Consider the following 27512-nt stretch of genomic DNA (forward strand, 5'->3'; position numbering starts at 1 on the left):
ACATAACTAATATGTATTCTTTACATCACAGTGAAAATCAACAAATGCCACTATCAGACACCTTCTCATGAAACAGATGTGACCATAAATTTTTCAACATTAAAAGCTTGTGGAAAGGTTTGTAAGTCAAGTTCTCAACACTTAGGGCATACCTAAATCAATACAAACCTAACCTATTCATGTAGTCTTTTAAACACCTAGAGCTGTGTAAAAATGTATTTTTGTCACACAAAACCATGAAGTGTTTCCATCACTTTTTCTGGAAAGCAATTTGAATAAACAGGGGGCTAAGTAAAAAGAAAAGGAAACAACACAAATCATGCAATAATAAATTTCAAAAAGCCATGTAAATGTAAGATTTGTTGAAAGGACATATATCAATACACCATATACCATACAGAGATCAAGTCATTTGTTAAACAGCAGACTGACAACCAGCTCTGTTACCTGGAACTTCTAATTATCTAAGTGATCAGATTCAAAGAACTGGTGGCAGTGGAAGAAACAGGGTGCCTGAAAGTGAGGCTGCAAAAGTCCCACTGGTTGCATTTGTATTCTCCAAAAGCTCTCCTTGCAGTTTGAAATATGAAATTTAACACCTATATCACTCACAATAAAGGGTAGGTCTGAATTACAATTTTTCAGAAGGCTACCAGAGGTGAAAAAAATCAGCAAATTTCTCATAAAACACAACTTATTTCCCATTTCCTTAAGTGTCCTCAAGAGGCTTCAACAAAGCTGATCCTCAGAAATGAACTAGTATGACACTGTATTCATATGGAACACGTCCCATTTATGGAAAGCACAATAGCAATGCTGTGTTAGCTTCACAGCCTGAATCCTGTTATTATTCTAATTTCTCTGCCTAGTTCTTTGTCCGATATCCTGAGCTGAGGAGTCACCTTTGTTTTGTTGTGCGTGTTTGCATTACGGGAGCTGCAGAGGTTCCTCACTGGACAACTCATGTTTCAGTCTAATGAGCTGCAAGTTAAGGAAGTTTATCACCTCACCTGTCATATTACAGTAGACGAGAAACGGTCCCAAGGGGCCACTTCCATCGGAATCGATACTGTAAAAGCCTGAAGTGTTCCCTCTGTGCTTATAGGCTTCACACGATTGCTCATAGATGGCTGGAAAAGAGAGCACATTCCATCACAAATGTTAGGGCATAATTTGGCCTTTTATTCAGGGAATTTAAAAAAACAAAAACAAAAACAAAAAACCCCCCCCAACTGAAGTTGGGAAAAGAATTTGGGTTTGCGTGTTCACCGCTAAAGAATGAAAAAGAAATCGCGCCACCAAAACTGTGATTTCATTACAAATTTTTAAGCGCATTTGGTTTTATCCTGGAGACCACGAGAGTCATTTTTAAGCATTTTCTTCGCTATTTCAAGCTAAAAACTTCAGGGAGGAAAACACGAAATGTGGGTGAGTAAATCACTGGAAAAATGCTGAATAATGGTAGAATGCCAGTGGTATTACTTAGACCCTGGTAATAAGATTTTGAGGAAACAATCATTAACTACCTCCACCAAATCAGATTTTTGTTGCTGTTGTTGTTGCATACAGCAGAAGGTAAGCATTTTTTTGGCTTTCACACATCTTATTTTCTTCCTTTTCTAAAAGGAAAGGCAAGTAACTTGTCAGAGACTTCAGTAAAAGAAGAAAATAAGCAACGACAAAATGACAGCTCCTTGGTCCCTTGTCATGTATACTTTATATCACTCAAAGCCTAAAAGAAAAGTCTGTGGTGACTTCTTCACGATCAAATATCTGAGGAAAAGAAAGACACACGAGTCCACCTCTGTAACTGTATCTCAGGCACAACTGGTCATAACCCCACAGCTAGACCACATTAGCTTAAATTCTCCCTTAGCCACTATATTTCTATTGAACAGTCATAATGTTCTGGACTTTCTTTCCAAAATTAAACTGTGTGGTCTGCTAGTTATTATCAAGACTTGAAAAAATTCTACCAAAAACAATGAGCCATTAGGTTAATAACAAAAAGTAGTTATGAGCTCTGTACAAATAAAACCAAGCTGACAGTGATTATTAAGTCCAGAAGATTCTGATTTATATAAATTCAGCTTTTTTCAATAATTTTTTAAATAAGATATAAAGTATTAGTGTAGTAATCCAAAAGGTGTGCTAGTATTTTTTTAAAAAAACTCTAGATTTTGAAGAGTGTGATCTCTCTATTCTTTTTTTTGCCTGTTGGTTACAGACATTATATGGCAACACCAATGAAAAAGACAATTCACTCAGATTGCTGACTCTGAAATATTCAGAGTCACAATTTATGCAATTTTCAAATGGAATTTTGTGGTTCCTCACAGTAAATAGTCTCAGTTAAATTTAGACACAACAAAGGAAGTTCAAATGTTCATTAATTTACTTTTGACAATTAAAAAGAGTTAGATAACTCATCAGATCATTTGATTTCTCACTAAGTCCTAACCATCAGGAAACCACAGCCTCCATCTGTCCTCATAGGCATCATCAGTTGATTCAATTTATGACTTTTCAAATAGTAATCTATCAAATCACCTTCATCTTTACCTTGGACTTAAATGTTTAATGTTATACACTGTGGGTGTTCAAAAGCAGGTGTACTATTGGAACCCTAAGTTACACAGTTTTTCTTAATGCTATTATTTATGCCACTGTGTTCTTCACAACTTCTTCTGAAAGCAGTGATTTCTCAAAAAATCCTGTGTGTGTAGACACACGTCATTTTTGTAAATGTTGCCACAAAGGACTGTAAAGATTTTATATGGACCACTTATAAGGAGAGAATTATTTATCTGATCATTAAGACAGTCTTTGAATTTTTTTTAAAATTACCAGTAAACTTTCATAGGATTTTCTAATTATTAGAAGTACACAAAAGTACTTATTTTATTGTTTTCCCAGAACATGCTGAAAGCAGTAGAAACGTGAAAATAGATGTTACTTTCAATTAGTTTTTTAATTATTTATTTTGTTTTCTCCTGATCTACTTCCTGATTTAGCAAACTACATAAACACGTAGTCCCACTGTTCCCGAAAAAAAATGAATATTAATTGTTGTGATGAATAAAAATTATTTTTTACACACATTTCTAAATTATTTGGTGATTCAGAACATGGATGGGAGAGGATACTACTGACCATCTCATGTAAAATACGAAAAATGTGAAAGAAAAACAAAGAGTTAAACTTTCAGTGAATTTTTGTTGCTACATAAATTCTCAAGACATTTCCTTGAACCAGATTGTGAGTTTTTTCCAGGACCAAAAATACTTTATGAATGATCAATACAAATAGGTTTTGATGTGTTTGTTTTGTTTTGTTTTGTGTTTTTTGTTTTGTTTTTTTTTTTTGTTTTCCTTTGGTTGTTTTTTTTTGGTTGTTTTCTGTTTAGTTTTTGTTGTTTGTTTTTTTTTTTGTTTGGGGTTTTTTTGTTTTGTGGTTTTTGTTTGGTTTTAGGGTTTTTTGGGGGGTTTTTTGTGGGTTTTTTTGTTGTTTGTTTGTTTGTTTGTTTGTTTGTTTTGTGGTGAAAAAATTCAATCAAAAATAAAAGCATAGAAAACAGAAAACATCTTAGACTCACGATAGTGACAAGTAGCTCCCTCGTAACCAGTGTTGGCACAGTTGCAGTGGAAGCTGTTCCAGGACTGTGAGCACTTCCCACCATGTTCACAGTAATTAGGCAAACACCTTAAGTGAAAAACAAAGAGCATTTCCACTCTTTAATTTTCCGCTCATTTACACGTCACTTGTACTTATCAAGAAATGCAAAATCCTGGAAAAGAAGTGCAATAGCATGAAGGAAGCCTTCAAGCTCACCAAGGAACACGTCAACACAAGCACAAGAAAATTACGAGGATTTCTTCCCTGGTATTCCTACTTATTGCCGCCCTTGTTGCCCACACAGAAGCAGCTCTGCAGTGTTTGACATCCTGCTTTGCTGAGCTGCTGAGCTCTTTGGGTTGGAAGTCAGCTTAAAGAAGACAGAAGTTCTCCATCAACCTGCACCTCAGGAAGTCTTCCATCATCCCCACACCACCATTGGCAATCAGAGCTCAAATCAGTCCAGCAGTTTAATTCCCTAGGCAGCCTCATCTCCTCGGATGGTGAGATTGACGGAGAGACAGACAACAGGTTAGCAAAGGCATACAGTGCCTTCAGAGAGCTTCATAAAAGAGTTTGGTGAAATAAACACCTGAAGAAAAGTTCCAAGGTCAGTGTTTACAGAGCCATAGTGCTGTCTACTCTCTCATATGGATCTGAATCCTGGGTCATCTACAGCCACCACCTGCGACTCCTGGAACGCTTCCATCAACGCTGCCTCCGAACAATCCTGAACATCCACTGGTCAGATGATGTGACCAATCCATCTGTTCTAGAACAGGCAGCAGTCCCAAGCATTGAGGCCATGTTGCTGAGAACACAGCTGTGCTGGGCAGGGCACGTCTCCAGGATGAAGGACCAACCACCCCCTCCCTAAGATCCTGCTTTATGGTGAACTTGCCACCGGCTGCTGCAAGAGAGGAGCCCCAAAGAGGAGATACAAGGACTGCCTGAAACAACATCTCAGCCTTGGCCATATTGATCACCAGAACTGGTCTGCTCTGGCCTCCAATCAGGAGGTCTGGAGACACCCCATCTCTAACGCTGCTGATGCCTTTGAGAACGCAGCAGGATCACCCTTGAGGAGAAAAGACAACGCAGAAAGAATCGTGTCTTGCAGAATTTCCCACCTAAGGAGTCTTTCTGCTGTGCCTTTTGCAACCGGACGTGTCTGTCTCGTATTGGCCTTTTCAGCCACCAGTGTCTTTGTAACAAACGTGGGCAGAGCCCTTCCCAAATCTTCGTTCACAAAGCCAGGCCATGATGATGAAAGCTCGTCTCTCTCCCTGGGCACTGCATGACTAACCTAAGCATTTCCTCAGGCTACTGTAACCATCAACATAAAGTGGCAATAGCAAAGTGCATCAGCTGAGCATTAGAAGCAAGAACTATCTCCCCCATTTGTTCCAAGGGAAATCAAATGCTTCTGAAAGTTTATTCCGTGTGCTATTGTTCATATCTGTCGCGCTGTTTTTTGGCTGAGTGGGTTATGATCAACCCATCAGAGTCGCAAAAGTAAATAAATCTACAGAAAAAAAAAATCTTCAATCGCAAAGCCTGGCCATGATTCCTATTGCTTATAACGAATATCCTAATTACGCAAAAAAAGGCTGTGAAATGGAACAGAAATAAAGTGTAAGCTGCAGATTTGTTACTTATTACCCATTCAGCTGTCTGCAATTCAATAGAGGCTGATAAACTAATGAAAGGTTTATGCCAGTTGATAATTCACTGGCAAGTTTTGCTACGGAAATGATTTCTTCACAAGGTGTGTCACAACAAAGAAGCATCATGCTAGATTTCTTTCTGCTCTTGTAAAAATAATAGAAAATTAAAAATAAAAAAAGAAAAATCACCTGAAAAATAAACCTGACCACTTCTAGAAAGAGTTCAGTTTGTTGATTCCAACACAACAAGTAAACTACCAGTAAAGCCATTCTGGTGATATGATAAGAAACATGAAGAATTCTGGTAACTTGCTCTTAGGTTTGCAGTGGTTGACTGAAAAAATAATTTTAATAATCACTGCTTAATATTTTACAGCATTGTACTAAATTATAACATAGTCATGAGGTATAAAAAGAAAAATTACTCTTTTTTTATATATACAACAGAAAATGTATTGAAACAGATTGACACACTTTAACTAAATATTAACTAGTTTAGATATTAACACTTTAGAAATTAGTTAACATTCTAACTGCACCAAGGGTATATGTATGTATATGTATACATATATGTATATCTATATCTATATGTATATGCATACGTATATGTATACATTATATAGCTGAGAAAGTATAAAATGGCTTTACTGTTGACATTAGCCACAAAAAAAAAAATTAAAAAATAAATAGACCCACTAATATTCATGGGATCTAAAAATACCTTTTTATTAATGCAAGAAATCTTAGGAGGATATGAAATTAGAACAGCAGAAAGTCCAGCATTTAACATATCTGCCCTATGAATAATTCAGAGCCTGCGTACGTTCACTCCTCATGTCACTCATTTTATCTTCCTTTCATGTTTATAAGCAAGGACAAAGAGAGATTTTTTCACAGGAGGGAAGAAAAAAAAAGAAGTAGCAGGCGAAAAACAAGTAAAGTAATAAAGTGATATAGGTCACCTATTTTCAAGGAAGTCTATGACATTTTTTGCCAGTGAAAGAGCTGATCTTTTATCTGTTCTCTCACAGAGTGTATTCCTAAGACAAGTCAAGGGATGATATATGTCTCAATGAGCTCTGTTTTGGAACCTGAAAATAAGCTTTAGGCACCGGGCTTACAATAATTTGGATTTTAAATATGTTGTTCGATGGAATTACCTAAATATGCATAGTAGTGTTTCTTAATTTAGCTTTCTGTGGGTATAACTAACCATCAGTTATTAAAAATACACATTTGTAGCACAACTGCCACTCAAGATTTTCAGGGCATCCACTGACAGCTGCTCTGCTTCTGTGCATTTCAGTCATAGAATTTCTTGTCTTATTCCTTTTCGATAAAGACATCATTATCCAAAAATTGTAAGTGATTTACATGGCCTTTCCTTCTATTGACTCCCTGTCCCTGTTAATTAATTTTCTTAAGAGTGTTCACAAGATGAAAAGCTTAGATGAAATTGGTGACGCTTGAACCAACTTTAATGAAAGTGAAAACAAGGTAAGAGTGCAATTTAAATGTTTTAACATTAAATTTCACATCTTCCCTCTTCCTCAGAATGTCTAATAGAAAGTAGCCATGAGCTGCATCAAAGTTAACGTGTAATTACATTTTATGCTGTGGCCCTACCCAAAACAGGATTTGTAACAGAGCTTTCTCTGAGGAAACCAATCTTATAACAAAAATATTTCTTATGTTTGAAACAGAATTTCTAATTCTTCATCTGTAAGAGGTAATTTTTGGATTCATCATCATGGTTGCTAAAAGCAGAAAAGCGACAGGTGATTAAACATTTGTCACATATTTCTTGATAATATGCTTTTAAGTGTAAGCCATTTGAAAATGATACTATTTTAAACCAAGGCAACAGGATGTTAATAATCATAAACTAATGTACAGAGGAGGATACTGATCCAGAATATGAATACACTTTTGATAAAGAAGGGAAAAAAATAGGAACTTTGTCTGCCAATTACCAGCTAGCCACATTTTTTGTGCACTATTTCTTTATCATTGTTCCAAACAATGGCTAAAAGATACTTTAAAAGGAGTGAGTAATTGCTGCAATTTTAATTTCTATTATTGCTTTATTCTTCAGTTTAAAAAAAAAAAAAAAAAGAGAGAGAGAGAAAAAAAGTATTGGAGAACTGTCCAGTAACCATCATTTCAGTTTTTGGCTTTTTTTTTTTTTTTAAACATATAAAGCCATTTAATCTGGTTTTTGTAAAATTGTATGTTCCTGTGTAGGGCTTGATGTAATTATGACAGGTTCATCTAGTACTCTCCCTTCAGAGGCTAAATGTGCTAACTTTGTAAGGCATTTAAATGACACTGTGTCCTTTAAAGTTATGTTGTCAATGGTTTGTGTATAATTAGCAGTTATTAAACCAATATATATTGATAAAGGAGATGAGAGAAAATATGTTAAGGAGAAATATATGAAAATAATTGCTTGAATGTCCAGGAGGTCTATGAGCATTAGAACAATATAGAAAGATATTATGCAACGAAATGGCTAAATGAAGGGGCATGGGAAGAAGTCAAAAAGTCAAAATAATTTAAGAACAGGACGAAGAATTGGAAAGTTTATGGAATTGAGAAAACTGAAAATAAGAAAACAGTATATAAAAAGAAGAAAAATTAATATCTCAACAAATAAATGAATGGTTAGCTAACATATGTCCGTGAGGACTGTAAATCTGATAAAGAATACTTATCATATGTTAAATGTGTATATATGTGATAAAGCATGGATTCAGTAGAGTTATTTTCAGTTTATTTACTGCTGCATATAAAGACAGGTCACTATGCAAAAAGTAAATTTTATTTGCCTTCCTGCCCTTTAAATGGGTAAAACTACTACATTTAGTGGTCCATCATTTCTACTACAAAAGCCATCAATAACGCCAGAATTTGGGTCATGCTTCACTATTCAGAATTAGAGATGCAAAGACTCCCATAAAGACTCCAAGACAAAGAAGGGGATTGTTTGTGCTCAGCTGTAGGGGAGACATTTACCCTCAGGAGCACAGTGGCAAAAGTGTTGATTAGCTTAAGGCAACCAAACAATGTATAAATCATTGTAGGAAGAAAATATTTTCTCTCCAATGATATGTGCACAGGATCACACCTGATAAAAATTGTTTAATACATGCAAGCAGTTTTAATGTTGCCAAAGAAGAATGTGTCACTTCAGCTGGGATTTAAGGTTGGGACGTAGAACTAGTTTGATAGAGAGATACATAAAATTTGTTCCAGATGATGAGCTGCAGATATCAAAAGAAATTAAAGGAATGATGAAATGATTGTGTGAGGAAACTTGGTCCCAGGACCAAGATAGAACAGGACCAGGAAGGCTTTTTAAAAGCACTCTATTTTGAAATAAAATATAATGAGGATAACAAAATTGATAAAAATGTGTGGCTTAAAATTGTATTTTGATAAATTAGGAAGACATATGCTAAGCATGCTGAGAGATGAAAACTAAATCTAGCAGAGCCAGTGCAAAAAAAGTACAACAGTCAAGATATAAGAAGAGACATAAATTAACATTAGCATATTTTAGAGAAAACAAGACCAAAAAAAAAACTTTCCACAGAAGTTTTTTTTTTCCCTTTTTTGTTTCCCTTTGAGAAAACATATATAATTTTGATGAAGTTTGAAAGTAACATAAAGTTAAAAGAAAAAAAAAAATGGTCAACACAGTGTCAGAAAGTAATAAAAACACTTTGAAAAGGTTGTGGTTGGGAGGTTTAAGTGTCTTACACAAGTCCTCATTGAAAGAAAAAACCCAGCAACAAAACAGATGGCAGTGGTATTGACATAAATGAACATGGTAACTACTTTTATGTGCTATAAAAGTTCAGCAAAATAAAAACATGAGGAGGGACTATATAAAAAAACTAAGCTCTTTGATTCAGTGCTTAAAAACAATAAAAACAGTAATTAAAAGGGAAGGGTGCAGTTTCAAATAAATTGAATTTGCATTGAATTAAAGAGAAGTATTATGACACTTGAGATACTGGAAGTAATGCTGGATTTTTTCTATATATTGAGATTCAAAGAGTGGCTTTATACATATTTATACACACAAAAAACCATATGTACAAAATTACATGCTATGGTCACTCATAGCTGAAAACTGCAATAACTACATATAAAAATGGGTTGAGCCTAAAGGAGTAGTTTGCAAGAAAGCTAAAAAAAACCGTGAATGTATGCTGCATTCCAAATACAAGTCCCTAGCAAGTCATAGAGTAAGTTTTGACTGAAGGCAAACTCTGTTTTGGCATATGTCTATCACACTTAGTGCCTTCTGCAAAGTCAGAATCAGAATTAGTTCAGTAAGGGATACAATTAGCACAAGAATCATATCTATATCTATATATAGATATATATAGATATTATAAATATATATATCTATATATATGAAAACTGTGTATGTTTTTAATATGTGAAAGCTGTTGAAATATTAATGAGAATGCACATTACAACACAATCAAAAGGATCACGTTGTAGGCAAAACTTTTATTCTCTTTTTTGGTGGTTTCTCTCCTTAAACTTTTATGAACAATTAGGTAAAGAACTAGTTGGTTTTCATTTTTGTCTTTGATCTACAAGGAGCTGTGACTGCCTCCAAAATAGCAATCATGATAGATGTACCCTGTGTTATCTCTATGAATTGAAAGCAGGTCACAGAAACAGGTCTGTGTAGCCATAGGTTGGCTATGGTTTTGAAGAAGATATCTGCCTATCGTGCTTTTCCCAAAGAAAGTAATTTTTGAAAGTCTTATAATTCAAAGGCCATACTTTGCTAGATCAAAAGGCACTTTATGAGGACTAGAAATACAGAAAGTGAGGGAGAAGTGTTTACAAGCACATCATTCCCCTGCCTGTTGTGTCGTTTCAGTACAGCCTTACAAGAAAACCACGTTTGGGTTAAAGCAGACTTTGCAGAGATGCCTGTGACTGCAGCCTCCGGCGTCTATAGAAGAAAAGTTCAGCTGCTACCTGTTCATGTGGCTGCTCCTTATCTTCTCAGCAGCCTCTGTTGTTCTGCAACACCCCCTCTGCTTTCTCTACACTGAGCTCCAGCAATGTCTTTCTATCAAACATTTCCACTTCCAGGAAGGTATATAAGTCTTTCCTCCCTGTGGAGGGAGACACTTCAACTAGTTACTCTGTCAGATGCTAATTTTGAAACAGGAGCCAGGCCTAAAAGAGTTAACTGAGATATCTTGGCCTGCTAACAAACCCAATACCTGTGTTGCTGGAAGAACATTTTAGGAGCACTGGTTAATCTCATGTTCTGTTCTGCTCACTGGACCAAAGGCCTTATTATAGAAAGAATAGGAGTAGTACACACACAGTAATAAATTAGGTAAACTAGACCTTTGAATAAGATCTAGAAGGCCCAGAGCCAGGATTTTACAAGCTTGAAGAATTCAGGTCACCTCATTGAAGAGGTCAAATTGAGGAAGACGTCCATGGTGACCACCAGAGGGATGAAGGCTTGAGGAGAAAACCCCACAGTAGAAGACTGGGCATGTCTGGAAAGACTCTGCCCAGAGACCAGCCTGCTTATTAATATGTATAATAAATGATGTAACCATGGATCTAAAGTGTATAAAATGGCTTGCTTTTGCACTTTCAAGTTGAGCAAGTTTGTCCAGCATGAGCTGGCTTGCTCCCGGTGTTGAATAAACAAATACCTTGCTGCTTAAAGATAAAAAAATGTCTCTGAGCAGTCTTTTGGGTGGATTCAATTGCAATTTATGAGATTAGTTCTGACCATAGTCTAAAAGGCAATTGCTCACTCACTGTGATGGATACTCTCTATTGAGTTCCTGATGGACAGAATATAGGAAACAGCAATAACTTGTAAAAACATAGCATTTAAAAGGGTGAGTGGGACTCATGTCACAGGAGAGGATTCATGTCTGCAGCTTTACTTGAAAAGAAAGATATTTAAAATTTGTCAGAAAAAAAATAATTTTAAACAAAGTTTGTTTAATTTTATTTGCGGCACACAGAAGTCTATTTGCTGTGCTATGTATTCTGCATTTATTCTTACAAAAGAAGCACCATGCTATTTTGTAACTGTACTGTTCTTTGTCATCAAACCACTATAACAAAGAGAACATTGAAATAAATAAATAAATGAGTAAACATTGTGTTCTTACCTGTCCGTAATGCCACACAAATCTATCTGAAGATCACTGAAATTGCCAAAATCATTCTGCTGGACTGAGATCATATCCACTGCTTTGTTACCAATGGAAATGAGCCTCATGCATCCTTGAAAACCACCAAGTGAGGTATTACATTCAGAAACATTTCCACTTCTAGGACAGCCTGAAAGAGGAATAGAAACTGGAGCTGAAAAGAAATACTTTGTTGAAAAAATTACATATTCCAAAAGTAGTCTGAAGTTTCATAATCTCCATATGTTTTAAACTTCATGGGTAGAAGACTTTTGCCTTCTGATTATGCATGATTGTGTGACTATAATGAAATACTTCTCAGCAGTCTCACTGGTTTTAAAGCATATGCAAAAACATCACTAAAATTTTTGGTAAAGGATAACCTAAGCAACAGTTTCAAGGCAATGAATGGAATCAGGTATGAACAGATTGATTGGGAGATCTTAGTCACAAAATTAGATTAGATTACAAGGTCACATGGCTTGACCAAGTTTTAAGTCACAATTGAAATCAAGACAAAAATTATTTACTAAGTACAGCCATTTTATTTTATCAACTGTCAAGAAGATTTTGTAAAGTACTGAAGAGAATTTCTCAGTGCAGATCATCAATGACTCAACCAGGAGAGATGCTCCACTGGACTTTGCTACTCATGAACCAGTTAAAAATGGCTGAAAATGTGAAGGTCAAGGGCAGTCTTGGTTACAGCAAACATGAGGTTTTGGAGTTTATGAACCACAAAAAGGTGAGCAAGAAAAAAAAAAAAAAAAAAAACAACCAAAAAACCAGAATTACAACCCTGAATTTCAGAAGAGCCAAAGTTGTTCTGTCCAGGACCTTGTTCAGAAGGATACCATCAGAAATTCCCTTGGAGAGCAAGGAGGTTGAATAGTTTTTAACAGAAAGCCCTTTAGAGCATAAGGAAAGTCCATAGTGATATGAAAATTGTTTAGTAAGTGTGGCATAAGGCCTGCAAATGTAATCATGGAGCTCCTGAGTGAGTGCAAACATGAGAAGAAAGTACACAAAATGTGGTAGCAGGGACGAGCAACGTGGAGGGGAATACAAAGACATTCTCTGCATATCTGGGAGTGTAGTTAGGAAACCAGGTGGAGTTAAGACTTATCAAAGAAGTCGAAGTGCAACAAAAAGGTTTCTGTAGGTGCAACAGTAGCAAAAGGAAGGTTAAAGAGATCCTGGATGCACTAATCCATGGGGCAGGAGACCTAGTGACAAGTCTTGCGAAGAACTGTTTCCTCCAAGGCTTTTTTCTTCACTGATGAAATTAATCCTTAGGCTTCCCATGTCCTAGAACGGTATGAAAAAGGAATGCAGTGCCCACAATAAAGGAAGAATGAGTCCAGGGTGCTTCTGAGGATACTGCAGGAGCTGGTCGATGCCATTTCAACAATTGCCATTGTCGTTGTGAATTTGTTAACATTTTAACCTTCAAAGGGTCCTGGCAATTTGCTGAATGTCCTGGTGACTGGAAAAGGTAGAAGTTACACCCGTCTACAAGAGACTAGAGGGCAGTTAGACTCATTGCAGGCCCTACAAATTCACAAAGCCTCTTAGAAGCCATTTCTGAACACGTAAAGGACGAGAAGTTAAACTGGTTAACTTTAACTTCAAACCTAAATTATGCCTGACCAAGGTATTTGTTTTCTTTGCCGAAGTGACAAGCACTGCAGACAAAGAGAGAGCAGTGAGCATTGCATATCTTGACTTTAGCAAAGACTCTAACAGTTTTGTATAGTGTCCCTATCTCCAGATTCATGGTAGATGGGTGGGTTAAGCAGACAAATGATGAGGCAAAGTCCAGGTGATGAACAGAAGGTTCTTCAGAGGTCAGTAGGTACTCACACTGTTTAATATCTTCATTAATGACCTTGGTGACGAGACAGAGTAAACTTTCAGCAAGCCTGTGACTGATACCAAATTGGGGGCAGGGATCAAATGTTGGCAAGCAGGGCTAGAGCTCAGAGGGACCTGGGTGGGCTGGAAAAACAAGGTGACAGGAATGCCATGAAATTCAGCAAGAACAAGATCAAGGTTTTTAATCTGAGATGGAACAAGTCCATGTAACTATCCAAGCTGGAGGATAACTGCTCAGAGACAGGTCTGGGGTCCCAGAGACCACTGAACAGATCACGAGCCAGGAACGTGCCCTTGCATCACAGCAGGCCAATGAACTTCTGGGATGTATTATCAAGAGCGCAGTCAGCAAATCTGGGGAAGTGGTCCTTCCCTCTATATGGCACTTGTGAGACCATAAGTGGAGTGCTGTAGTTCTGGGCTGCCCAGCACAGGAAAGACATCAATGTCCTGGAATGAGGCCACTGGAGGGCTCCAAGACAGCTGGGAAGCTGAAGGTACTTACGAGGAGAGGCTGAAAGACCTGGGCCTGCTCAGCCTTAAGAAGATAAAGCCATCTGATAAGATGACACAGAGGAGATAGAGCAAGACCACTTTCAAAAGTGCACAGTGATGGGACAACAGGCAAAGGACAAAATCAAAAGCTGGCAAATTCTGATCAGACACGAGCAACAAGTGTTTTCACTGTGAAGGTGGTCAATATGAGAATGGTTTGCCCAGAGAAGTCTTGCGATTTCCATCCTGAGCTGTTCAGAGCCCTGTACCTCTGATCTAATCAGGCTTGTGCAGAACAGAGGGTTAGACTACATAACATCTGAATGTCCAGTTCAACCTTTGAATAGCAGTCTGTAAGTACCTAATATTGTGGCTTATCTATTGCCTTGCTGCCCCCAAAATGCCTTGCTCACTGATTGCCTAATTAAGCACTGTTCACTGTTCACTAATTAAGTACTGTTAATAAATCAATAAATTGCTTTGATCCTGACTTGATTTAAACCATATCCATCGAGCAGTTTTTCCCAGTGGTAGCTAAACACTGCACTACAAATGCTTAAAAGAGTTTTATTTTGGACTTCTTCCAAGGGATAGTATGGCTTCTGGAATGATGGGCAAGGGTCATCCTTTGATCTTAGTCAAACAATACTGCCCTCTGGTTCAGAGCTTTGAAGACCTTGTTTCATGATGTTAGGAAGAAGTGAGTTTTAAGACACTTCTTTGTTTCACAGAGCTAATGGGTACTTTTGAAATCCTGTAAAGGCAGTGCAGAGGTTTATGATACAGAAAAACAAAATGACAGTGGAAACTAGTAAATATATTCAAATGAGTGTACAACAACCTAAATAGTATAGATATCTTTTTGAGAAATATAACTTGGAAAATGAACTAAACCCTAAATTTAACATCTCAGTAAGTTTACAGTGTGTTTTATTCTGTTGAGGAACCAAACTGTTCAAAGTAATTATAACCTTTCTACAGGAAAATATTCATTATCTAGTTGATATACTGCTTTAAGAACAACAAATCCAAGGACTTGCAAAAGTCCACATAAGAACACAGTAAGTTTCCAGTACCACACACAGTTAAACAAATCAATTATAGGTCTAACTATGTGCTTTATAGCTTTCTACAATTGAATGGTAACATAAATTCTTTCATTTATGGTGAAAAATATGATGTTCGTTTAAGAATGAGGAACTTCCAGTGGAGTTCATATTTATAAAAAACAAATAAAAAAGGACAGAGAAAGCAGTAAAAAAGTTTATATATCTTTTACAATTAGGTATTTTACAAAATTCTGTCTCAGATATTTTTCTCGGTGTCTCTCTTTTCAAATTTGTCTTCTGGTTCTGTTAGAGAAAAGACAATACCATTAATGTTAATGAAATTGTGTTTCTTTATAATTGTAGACTGGATATTAAAGATAAGAATAAATCCTTTAATCATGAAATTTACATTGCTTATTGCAATATTAAATAGTCCCATTTTCCATTATAGTTGCAATGACTTATCATTCCATGAATTAGAGAGGTTGTAGATCCTTGATGATAGCAGGAATAGAAATTTGCTGATATAACATCAAAGTATTTCTATGTTTATTACACATTTTCCTAGTTAAGCATACATGTTTCCTGCATACTTCTTATTCATTAAAACAGGTAAACTAATCACCATGTCCCCAGGACATCTCTCCTGGAAGGCTGATACTCCTATTTTTAACAGCCAGCATACAGAAACGTGGTAAATATTCGTATAAACTTAGAAAGAAAGCCAATATTCATTATCTACATTTCGACAGTATTATGTGCCATAACGTTTTAATAAACAATTTTTGTAAACTCACAAACCCACTACTAGTATTCCCAAACTTTGTATGATCTGCACAAGCTGCAGATTCAGCTATAAGGCTGAAATCAGAGAATCTGAGGGGTAGACAGACAGTACTTTCAGTGTTCTTGGAATTACAAAAGACAAATACGAATGTCCTTGTATAACTTAATGGAATAATGGTGCTTTTTGTAACTGCCCACATCCCTCCTGATCTGTTCACCTGTGTCATCAACCCCGCAATGGGGATAATCACCTGATCAGAGATTTGGGAACCAGAAGCAACACGGAAGGCACTATTCAAGGTATCTTTAGTAGAGAACTGTAGATGCCAGATGCAAAAAGTCATGTGGATGTTCATGTAGCAGTTACTGTACTTGGAGTCTGCTTGTGAGCACAGAATTTATTCAAAACCTATTCTTTCAAGGGAAGTGATCTGTGGAAAATGACTTAGTCAATACTCATTTGGTTTGCATACATTCTTCAGCTTTCTCAGAAATTTGAGATTTGTTAATAAATAGTTGAAGCATTAGTCTGGTATTGAATAATGCACTCAGATGCTGTTTATCATTGCTATTATGTAGTCCATTCTCAATAGAATTATATATAACAACCTGCTCAACTCTATCAGTTACAACACGTCATTAATGACAAAATGACAAAATGGAGATAGCTAAGTGTCATTTTTTTAGGTACAAATTATATTCTTCAAACATAGAAAAGTTGTGTCACTCTGTTAAAAAAAAAGATAAAAGAGTCTATCATATAAAGAGGATATTTGCACAGGTAAGTAAACATTCACTTAAGGTGAAAACTTGAGGTAATCCCAGCGGAAGATTCTCAAAAAAATTTATTCAACAAAACAATAAGTCTTTGTGTGTCTTTTTGGTTGCCAGCCAGACTATATTCAATTATCAGAGCATGATGCAAGTTATGATGATCTAAAAAGTGACCAAGGATATAGGATGGTGATTTATTCTAGCCAACATGGTAAAATTTTAAGCAAACAGAAACTCACAACATCGTAACAGCATCTGAAAAAAACCCAGCCCCTTTGAAAGATAACCAAGCTAGGCAAAGAAGACTTGAGGCAAACAAAACAGTTCTTGTAATTTGATTAGATGTGTGGGATATTGCAAACATAAATAAGCAACATATTTCACCTCCAAAGTAGAAAACATCTCCTGAAAAAATTTGCAGAGGTGTGGAGGCATGAGCAGATGAGGTCACATCACTGTCCACTGTCACACTGATACGACTCCTTTTGACAGAGAGAGAGACAGAATGCCACTGGCCATCGTTTAATCCAGCACCTGGAAATGAAATTTAAAAGTCAATATTAAATAAATTAAGTGTAGACTTCCACTATTTGTTAAACTACCTAAGTGTTACAGTCTTGAAAGGAGGAGGGACTGGTAGAGCAATCATAGCCCACATAAAATCTCCAAGTGAAAGCGAATTGAAAAAGAATTAATAAGCACAAGTGTCTTTTGTCAAGACAGAACCTTGCTTCACATTTGACAAATAAAAAATAAAAGTACTTCAGTGAATAAGCCTTACTGTAGTAATGCCCCTAATTATATGTAATACATCCATTTAATGTAATGACTGAGAAAACTATCCTCTCAATCTAAGGAGGTTATCATTAAGACATCATTTTGATGGCTGATACAGTATTTTACACATCATGCATATTTCTACTGCACTGTTACAAAGAATTTCTTCCTATTTTAAAATAAAAAATAGTCATTATGTTAAAACATAGTAAAATAGTAAAATCCTGTAGATGATAAAAGCTTCAGTAGCTGTCATGTTAATGTCACAAGACAATTTTTCTTTCAGCTCTCTTTTTTATTGGGCATGTACAGGAAAATACTCTGAGAGTTTAGCATCTAACACAAATTTTCATTACCTCTGGCTGTGTAGGTGTAAGGTACCACAAAGCAATAAACCTGTAGCTCTGATTCTGGAAAGCACTTATGTATACATAATTAAATACATTCTAAACAGGGAAGTGTGTAACCACATTATTATCTTTAACAAGTGCTTTAAGTCAATCACGTTCCTGAGCATTCTTCAGAATAGAGGTACTTCTTTCAGTGAAGAACAAAGAATACAACCTTTGAATTATGCAAAGTCTTTTCTTGACTGCAGAGTGCGTGTGATTTGTGATCTGTGATTTCCCACTTGAAATTTCATGTATTTATATGCTCCTCCCTAGAATGTGTTGTATGTGCTGCAGAAACAGTCCATCAGTTAAGAGACTCATTCGAACAGATGGAAAGGAAATAAAAAGAGAAAGATGAGAAGGTTCAAAGAGCTAAATTCCAGCATAACTAGGATCCATAGATTGTTAACTACCACAACCTAAATACAAGATCATCATACAATCAAGAGATAAACCCTAGAAACGCATCAAAATTCAGATGAACTACCACCTAGATGATATCTCTAATACATTTAAGATAATATTAATCCTACGCACATTTTCTATCATTTTTTTTCTATCTATCATACTTCCATCAGTATATTTATTCGGGAACATGTAATAAGAAACATTAAACAATTTGCTTTATCCTCAGCCTCAAGGAGGTACTTCAAGTGAATGATGTTTTCTTCAGTCATATCTCTTCAATACACTATTTTTCCCTTTAGAATTCAAAGAATCATAGAATCATATAGCATTTGGGGCTGGAAGTGACCTTTAAAAATCATTTAGTCCAATCTCCCTGCTCTTTGTGGGGACTGCTTTTACTGGATCAGGTTGCTCAAAACCCCATGCAACACAAACTTGAACATTTACAGGGGTGAAAACGTTATGAACACCTAAATCTAGTTTGTTTCCGTTTAAAATTGTTACCCTCTTGTCCTACCACTACAGATCCCGGGGGGGGAAGAAAGAAAAACAGCAACAAAAACAAACAAAAAAAACCTCTGTCTCTGTTCTTATTATAGACCTTCTTTTAAGTACTGATTTTAAGTACTGATTTTAAGTACTGATTAAATTCACATTTACAAATTTGCTTGTGTGGAACCATGAAGTGGTACAACATCTAAATGGTGGAGGCCAATGGACTATATTCCATCTGAAAATTATATTTTCTGGTGCTCTACCATGAGTTTTAAAAACATTTTACCAGACAGAAGTGAGAAAACATAGCAATTATTTTTATTTTTTTTTAGTACGTAATGAAGTAGCTGCTAAACAAGATATCCATTTATTCTCAGTAGTTCCATAATTTTAAATCTAAATATTAAAAAAAGGTCTATGGGACATCTTGCAGAACAATGGCATAAAAATACAGTGCATAAAATTTATCAGGAGATCAGTGAGAAACAAACAAAAAAAATTAGAGAAAATAATTTATAGATAAGACTGAAGTATAACCTCCAAATGCAATAATATCAATTATTTGATGTTAATTAATTAACATCAATTAATTAAAAGCTGCATAGAAATTAAAAGCTGGGTAGAAATAGAGGGTCATAGAGGAAACCGTGTAATAAGATCTAATATTTACACATGTTGTAATTCAATTTGGTCTCATCATGCAACACAAATTAACTTTGGGTTGATGCCTTTTTTTTTTTAAATCCATGGTATTTCTTTGTGAATATTTGATGACCAGCTTGCAAAAGAGGCTACAAAGGAAAGATATTAAGTAACATCTGTAAAAGAAGGATACAGATTTTATTATATCTTAATTACTTGTGAATTAACATGCCATTCTCCTCGGTTTTATATGGTTGAAAAATTCTCAAAAAACACAGGATAATGAATTTAAGAACTGTGCACAAGGAAATATGCTCTGGTTTAATTACCAAGTATTACGTGTGTGTGTGTATGTGAAAGTCAAGTCATAACTCCTTGCCTGTAGGGAAGCAAACCTGTCCAGCCATCCATAATTTAATTACTCAATCTCCAAATGCAGGCTTGAATTGCTTCAGTGAGTGCTAAAATAAACACTTCAAAAACTCAAGGAAAAGACAAATTCTTTTTTGGAAGAGAATATAATTTTGCACTATTTTTTTTGCCTTCACAAAGACAAACATAATTCCTCCTATTAGACTTTATGAACAGTAAGCTTAACCTAGCATGAGAACATCAAATTCTGTTTCAGCATAGAATGTCAAAATTTATTCTGGGATGCTTTAAGCTAATATTTTATGTATTGTGTTGCAGCTTTGAAATTCAATAAATTACTCTATGTGCAATAGAAGCTGTTAAAAGTGTCAGCACTTCAGCTGGTCTCTTAAAATGACAATTCATGGCAATAGTTTCTTTAACATGCATCACCTAATTGAACACCAATTGAAATAGCTCCTAAAAAACCAAATTCATCACTACTAATTAGCTGCCACTGACATTCTTACTGAGGAATTGACATTTTCAAATGGTGAGCCTGGGGAAATCTCTTGTCATTGAAATGGTACTCTTAGTGCATCAGTTATTTTAGATTATAACAAATAGCAGGGCCGATCCTATTATCACCCACAAGAAGAGGATCAAAGCATTTATGGAAATTTCAACATTATCTGTGGTCATTACTGTCTTACACTCTTTTTCTGAGTTAAAATAATCAGTGGTTTAAAATTTTACTTTTAATCATTATGCACCTGTACAAACCTAATGAGCTTCAGAGTTATGTTTAACCTTTTTTCCCTTTCTTTCTTCCCCCCCCCCCCCTCATCTCAAGGGAGTCTACATTTTGTGAGAGGAATTGAAGTAAGAAATCAATCTAAAAGAAACAGGGTCATGGAACTAAGATTAAGGGATTCTTATCTTATGTTTGTACTGATGATAACTGGTTTGGAGGTTTCTTACCTGTTTTTTACCTGTGAGTTCACTGTGCACATTAGATAACTGGAACTAATTTGGTTTCTTTTCCTTGATAATCTGCTTTGTGGATATGAAATGAGACAGACATGCTTGTGTTCAGGTCTAAATAAATCTAAGATGGATTAATGTTTTGGATATCATAAATGTTTTTTTTCCTGCATCCAAATTCACCTTTTCTTCTCTAATATATTCCTCCAGCTAGTGGACTCTGGTCATCTTCATCCATACAGAAGCTACTCTAATCCCAGACTAAAATTTCTTAATCTTCATATATCCTTTGTAATCTCATTTATCCACCTAATTTCTATTGTACTGGTTTTCCTGTCTGAGAACTCATTCTGAAATGATCATTTTATCCATCTAGAAGCAAAGGGCGAAATTCAATTTGTTTGCATAAAGGATGAGAAACTCTCAGAGGGCTCATGGAATGTCAGGGAATCATGTACCACTGATGAAGGGCTGATAGGTGAAGCTATTAATATTGGCATATAGTGATGTCACTGATCCTCAACATCTTTTAAAAAGTACTGAAAAATAGAGATGATGTCAGCTCTGTCCTGCTCTCATATGTCACAAAATTAACTACAAAAGTGACCCTTTAGCTCTGAGGTTTCAGTTTCCTCGAGTTCTCCTTTTTTTTTTTAATTTTTTTGCCTTAGCTTTCTCAGACACAATTTAGTATTGCACATGCACTGTCTCTGTTTAATGGACATCTCTGCAACTGAGAACTCCATAAAATAAAAGACATAATATTTATAGTGATGTGTACCTTTGTAGAAAAAATAGTTACTTGATACCTTGTGAAGGCACTGACAAATGGTGAAAAACATCCTAATGTCTTAGCTTGACAGAATAAGTGATTAAGTTGCTTACACTTTGCAACTGATGAAGCTGCTTAATTTTCCCAGATTATACACATGAGCTGTACATACAATATGCAGGTTAAGCTGAGAAGTCAATTTTTCATTCAACATTATTGCAAATAATTGCTACTCGTTCATGGGGAAAAGAAGAATAAATATGTTTGAGAGAAAAGAAAGCATTTAGAAAGAACTGGGTTTACAATTCACACAAGTAAAGCGTAGTTGCACACACACTAACCACAAAAACAAGTCAAGAATGGAGGTACTAATTCAAATGACTTTTCATTAAGCTATTTTTTTATGCTTTGGAGCCTTGGATTTTTTTTTTTTTTGTTTCATTTCTGTTACCTGCAGAGATGTCACTCAGCACTCTTCCTGGTTTATGAAGACTGATTTTAACTTTCCCATCACTCAGGTATAAGAGGAAACCACCTGAAGACCGGTGCAGTTTGCTGGATAACAGAAGTCCCTCCTTGTTCCAAGTGCGAAACTGGAAGCTGGCAAACACCTCGTCTTGCCCTGCCGTGCCTGGCAGTGCCAGGTAACTGCTGGAGCTCAGGAATGTAACAGGAACCACCTGTGGCTCTAAGCATGAGAAAGACACGTTGCCCTAGGAAGAAATGAAACATTGGGAAGAGCTGTGAGAATTTTTCTGCGGAAACTGCAAAGTTTCAAAACATGGCGAATACAATGTTTGAATGCATTAGTCTAAAAATCAAATATGAACATCAACACTTTGGGCAAAGTTTATGTAGCTGTTTGACCAGAAAATAGATTTATCTGCCTTCATTTATTCCTAACTCACATGGTTGATTTAATGGTACTTCAGGAGTTAGTTGCCTTGTTTCTAGTTTGGCTCAGCCTCAGGAAGCATCTGGGACTTGACAAATCTCTGGATGTCAGAAAAAATGCCACTTATAAAATGCCACTTACACATAAGTATGTAAATACTTACAGGGGTCTAAATGCCTGTATGCAGAGAAAAATGTTGAGCTTGACACTGATTGTTTAAATTTAAGAAAAAAAAACATTGTGCCAGACCAAGACGCAGGTTTTTCCAAATTAATGTAATTGGAGATGTACAATAACTCAAATATTTGTTTCCACAAACTGAAAAATTCCACCTACAAACTCCTGCTACTTACAAATGTGAAACACATACTTCATAAATCAGGAGCAAACAGCCCCATGTGGACTAGACCATGAGCTGGGTTTAGGCACCTAGCTTTTATTTTGTGCTCCTTCTGAAAGGAGCACAAAAGTTTACCTTTCTTAGGTAAACTTGTGATTGAGTTCTTTGAGATTAACTTGTCCAGAGTCATGTAGATAAGAAATCTGGAACAGAAATAATGCAATTTTTGCATCTGGTGTCAGTTAATACTTTATGATGCTTGATAATAATACAAAATGAACTTTGATCTAATGACTCTCTGGTGCCATTTGACCTATAACTAATTTGTTCTGTTCAAATGGTTACTAAAGATTAATGTATTTGGAATTTAAAACACACTTGACTTCTATTCAACACAAAGAGGGTTTAAACTTTTGATCATACATAAAATTTTGACCACTTAGTAAAGTTTTAAAATCAATTTTAAAAAAAATACTCACTAGTCCCTGGCATGGTAAGGTATTAGAGATTATCTGTTTTCATTTTCCTCAAGGAAAATATACAAATAAGTAAAAGTTGTGTCTTATGAACTCAGCTGTGAGAAATGAATTGTCAGATGAACTGACTCCTAGTGAAAAAGCAGTCATCAGATTAATAAACTTTGTTAAACACTAAAAACTTGCCTTTTGCAGATTCCACAAGCAAAATCTCTATTTGTCAAGGCTTCTGTGGTAACATAGATACTTTCTGGAATATTTACATTATAAAACATCTCCTAAATAACTTTGAAAATAGCACAACAATTCAAAATATTCAAGTTTCACATGAGAAGAGATCCCTGTCATTGATTTTCTCTAGGATAGAGAACCAGATTTGATTATTCATATTCTGAATTGAAATGCAAGCCAAAATACAATTAATTGCTCTTGAAAGCAATTAATATTTTGTTAATTGTTTTGAGCTGATTTCTGTAATATCTCTGCATTTCCTGCTACTAGATAAATAAATATTGCACTTAGAGATGACCCTTGTACTACTGGGAAAGAAAAAACAAACCACCAAATCAAAACCAACAACAAAGAATTTAGTAAAATTTCTAGGAAACCTTTTGTAGCACAGAGAAAATTTGGTTTGGTGTTGGAACAGCTTCTGTAACAGATGTTGATAATGTAACTCTTGGCTGTGTCACAATAAATACATTAAACCCACCAACGAAAAATAGCCCAACTAGCTGATTACTTGATTTTTCTTCCATTACATAAAGTAGATTTCACCAGATATGTGTGTTAACAGATTAAATATGAAAGTGGCTGTGGTCTTTTTCTCTATTTTGCTTATTTATTCTTTCTTGACTCTGAATATCTTACCACAAAGTAGATCTGAGGTTTATGCCTCCTGGCCAGGTCAATAATGTTCACTTCATTATAATAAATATTTTCAAAACACCCATGAAAGTTCCTGCGTGATAATGTCCCTGATTTTCCAGGCACTGGGATCCCTCCAAAGCTGAGCTTAGAAAGAGAAGAAAAATCAATGATACTATTAAGTAATTTTCTATGGAAAGAAGTTGACTATAACTTAAGAGCAGAAGTCAAAGACTGGCCAATAATGAATCTGCTGCTTCTTGGCTACTTCATTTTATCACATTTACAGATTAAAAGAAAAAGATAATAAAAAATTAGGCTATATCAAGTCATATGTACCTACAAAATTATTCTGAAATGTTGTTTTTTTTTTTCTGAGGATGTCTCTTAACAGTGGTTAGATCAGTTTTCAGGGTCCATTACAGCTGCAAAACCCAGGAGAAGAACAACAAGGCCAAGAATATGCAGACAGTGCAGAACAGTGTGAAAATTATCAACAATTCTTTAGGAAATTTGAGCCTGACTTCTCCACCCTGTGCACATCATAAAACTATCATAATAGGCAACAAGAGTGCATCAAATGAAATTATTCTAGGGCACATTCAAAACAAATGAAAGGAGGTGCTTTTTCCCCTTTCAAAACACCTTGGCAGTTCCTTGGTGTGGTGCTGTAGGAATATTTAGTTTCAGAAAGAGACGGGAAGATTTAATAAAAATCCATTGAGAGCTAATAAATTCAAGCATATCTCTCTGTCTAAAGAAGTCCCTGAGGCAGAAGCTGTTAGAAAGCAGTAAATTATTTCAGCAAAGCATTGCCATGAGGGTGACCTCAGTTATGTTTCTACTCTTGAGTACCACCAGAAACAGGATGCCAGTAAGTGAACTTTTGAGCTCACTCATTTTAAAGCTATTCCAGGCAACATTGTATGAAAGGTCAGTTTAACTATGTATGTTCTAATTTTGAAATTTTACTTATTTTTTAAAATCTTCTTACCAAAAAAGCCCCAAAATCAAATATATCATACATTAAGTTATTAAATTTAGAAACTCTTATAGTCAGAGAAGCAATTTTAAATGCAGTATTTTCTTCTTTTTTGAAAGTTTTAATACTTTCTTTTTACTTGCGTTGGTAACACAAACTTCAAACTATAGCATGTAGAAGAGAGGAAAATTTAATTCACAATATGTATTGATTTAGTAAAATATATCGATTTGCCAAGCAGTTATTTTATTTTTTAATTGGTATGATCCTCCAAACTTTGATATTGTGATTTACATTAAGAAATTCTAAGCAGATATTTTTGAAAGGAGATACTGCAGACATGGAACAGCATGAAATCTTCCTCTAAACTGCTTAAAAAATGGAATGAGTACAATAAAGTCTGCAGGTTCCAGACACTCTGCTGTCTCTCATTCTCTCATCCAACAAACAGGATAAGAGCAAACATAAAGAAGTCAGTCATCATATTACAACTGTGAAATATTGGTGTTTTTAACAATAGGTGGGAAGATTTCACAGCAAATTACATCTACTCCTTTTCATGAATATACCATTTGTTTAAGCAAGACTTTTTCACAGTATATTTTTCAGATCTAATAGGGATTTAAGTCTTAATATAAACATTTCTAAGATGGTTTTATGCTGACTCATTGTAATTTTCATCAAGCTTTATATTAATACCATTATTATTAATAAAATAATAACCTTGAGTTGGGTCTCATTCATTGTTTATAATGAATGAACTACTTATCACATTGGCAAACCTACTGAAACAAAGATATTAAAATAATGAATTCTGAGATGAAAAAGATGGTCTTCTGAAAATATTGAGTTACTAGTCTAGTGGAGTTTTAGTACTCTAAGAAATCCCTTTTTCTTTGATTCATTCCTTTAGGTGACAGAAAATCCCTAAAGCCTACAAACCTCCTATGCTCTATCTCCTTTGCCTGTTTCACTTCATCTGCATAACAAAGGTAATAAATTAAATAAAGAAAAGGTAATTTTCACACCTCATAATCAAGGTCCAAAGAACTGAATTCTCCTTTTGCATGAAAATGATGAGTGTGTTTATCCACTGTAAAGTTTACTTGATTGTTAAAGTGCTCAATGAGAACAGAATGCCAGTGTTGATCATCCAAAAGGCTGCCCAGGGTAATATTAATTTGGGCATCAGAAGGATGAGTTTTAGTATCACCTTGAAGGAAGAAAAATAGAAACTATTAATTTCATTCAAAAATATAATTATTCAAATGTATACCACCAGTTTATCATATTCTAAAATCCACTTTACAGTTTAAAAGTTGTAGTTAAATAACAACTAATAACTATGTTAGACTTTATGAAACTGTAGCTGTTACCTAAATTAATGAGCAGGAACAGTTTCCCTTTAGTTAATTCCAGGGTGATGTGGTCTCCATTTTTTCCTTCTCTGTGGAGGAGAATTCCATCACTTTGCATGGTCTTAAACTTCAGAGAAATCACATCTTTCAGTGCATTCGTGAGTTTTTGATTTAATGTGTAAATGAGACAACTTTTCCCATCAAAGCCAACCACCTCAGACCCTAGAAGCAAAGAAATGAAAGGCAATGTATAACGCTGTGCCTAAAAGAAACAGTTGCACTTTACTTCAATATGATGTGAAGTCCCACCACTGACACCTCTAGAGCCACCTGTGCCCAGTAAATTGTAGGGAAGGGAAAGGGCCAAATGATTTGATCCCAATTATATAGAAGAGTATTTGTCAAAAATCAGTACACATGGAGTGAGACTCACACAAAAGAGCTGGTAACATCATAAAAAGCTCATAGAGTATTCACAGTTCATATGGAAAGAAGGAAAAGGTAATTACCCTTGAAAAATACATTTGTGAAATGGATGAAGTTGTAAAGGTCTCTCAATAAAATACGAAGTTATTTTTCAACTGACTGGTTGACTTCTTGCAAGTCAAGGGAAACCCATTATCTATTTATATCACATATATTATATTTATGTAACTTCACTAAAAATACTTCTCCGTATTGTCAGCATGGAAATGAACTGAATTCAAATTAATTACAGTACTTAAAGTTAGTAGTTTATATTCAATTTTCAAAAACCTCCTGTCAAGTGAATGCAGCTATGTTTTTAAATATGGTTTTATTTATTTTCCTTCATATCTTGATAATGAAGAATTCATTTACCAAATACACAATGAATAAATATGGCACTCTACCTAAATATGAGTCCTAGATTGACTATTCTACTTAATTATGTTATTGAATGAATGTGGACAATAAAAACATTAATTAATGTTGAATTAAAATAATGAATGTCAAGTAGAATAGCTTCAATAAAGACTTCAATAGACAACTTGATAATTGTTATTTATCAAACTATCTAACTTGATATATTCTTAGTAGGCACTGATAACAGTAGAATTTTTTTTGATTGAGAACATATGGGCAAATAACATTTTCCTCTCATATTTGTCAACTACTCACAGCTTCTACTAGTTGCTGGACTTCAACATTCCTCTGCATGAGTTTTCTGTACTCTATTGTTATAAATAAGGAAAATAAATCAGGCTGTTTTGCTTTATGAACACTCAGCTTTTGTTTTCACCACTTATAAATTGTCTTTCTCAAATTAATGTAACCTAAATCCTTAGTATAC

General features: G+C 35.2%; 1 protein-coding gene and 1 long non-coding RNA gene across 3 annotated transcripts in view; one reads left to right on the top strand and one right to left on the bottom strand.

Moving 5' to 3' along the window:
* LOC127466531 (uncharacterized) overlaps positions 1-27512 on the top strand; it is a 550827-nt gene that overhangs the window by 394486 nt on the left and 128829 nt on the right. The gene's annotated exons all lie outside the window — the stretch shown is intronic.
* Positions 1-27512, bottom strand: part of LOC127466500 (contactin-associated protein-like 4) — a 203774-nt gene that overhangs the window by 42754 nt on the left and 133508 nt on the right. For both annotated transcript variants that reach the window (XM_051777322.1, XM_051777321.1), the window contains exons 5-12: positions 26219-26422; positions 25871-26055; positions 23864-24007; positions 21734-21995; positions 16846-16995; positions 11462-11633; positions 3596-3702; positions 1011-1130 (exon numbers count right to left, since the gene is read on the bottom strand). In XM_051777322.1, the coding sequence (XP_051633282.1) occupies positions 1011-1130; positions 3596-3702; positions 11462-11633; positions 16846-16995; positions 21734-21995; positions 23864-24007; positions 25871-26055; positions 26219-26422 (1344 nt within the window). The remainder of the gene's footprint in view (positions 1-1010; positions 1131-3595; positions 3703-11461; positions 11634-16845; positions 16996-21733; positions 21996-23863; positions 24008-25870; positions 26056-26218; positions 26423-27512) is intronic.

The sequence above is a fragment of the Manacus candei genome, unplaced genomic scaffold (assembly GCF_025592945.1).
Source record: "Manacus candei isolate 608988 ecotype Guabito, Panama unplaced genomic scaffold, ASM2559294v1 h1tg000010l, whole genome shotgun sequence".
NCBI classification, from domain to species: Eukaryota; Metazoa; Chordata; class Aves; order Passeriformes; family Pipridae; genus Manacus; species Manacus candei.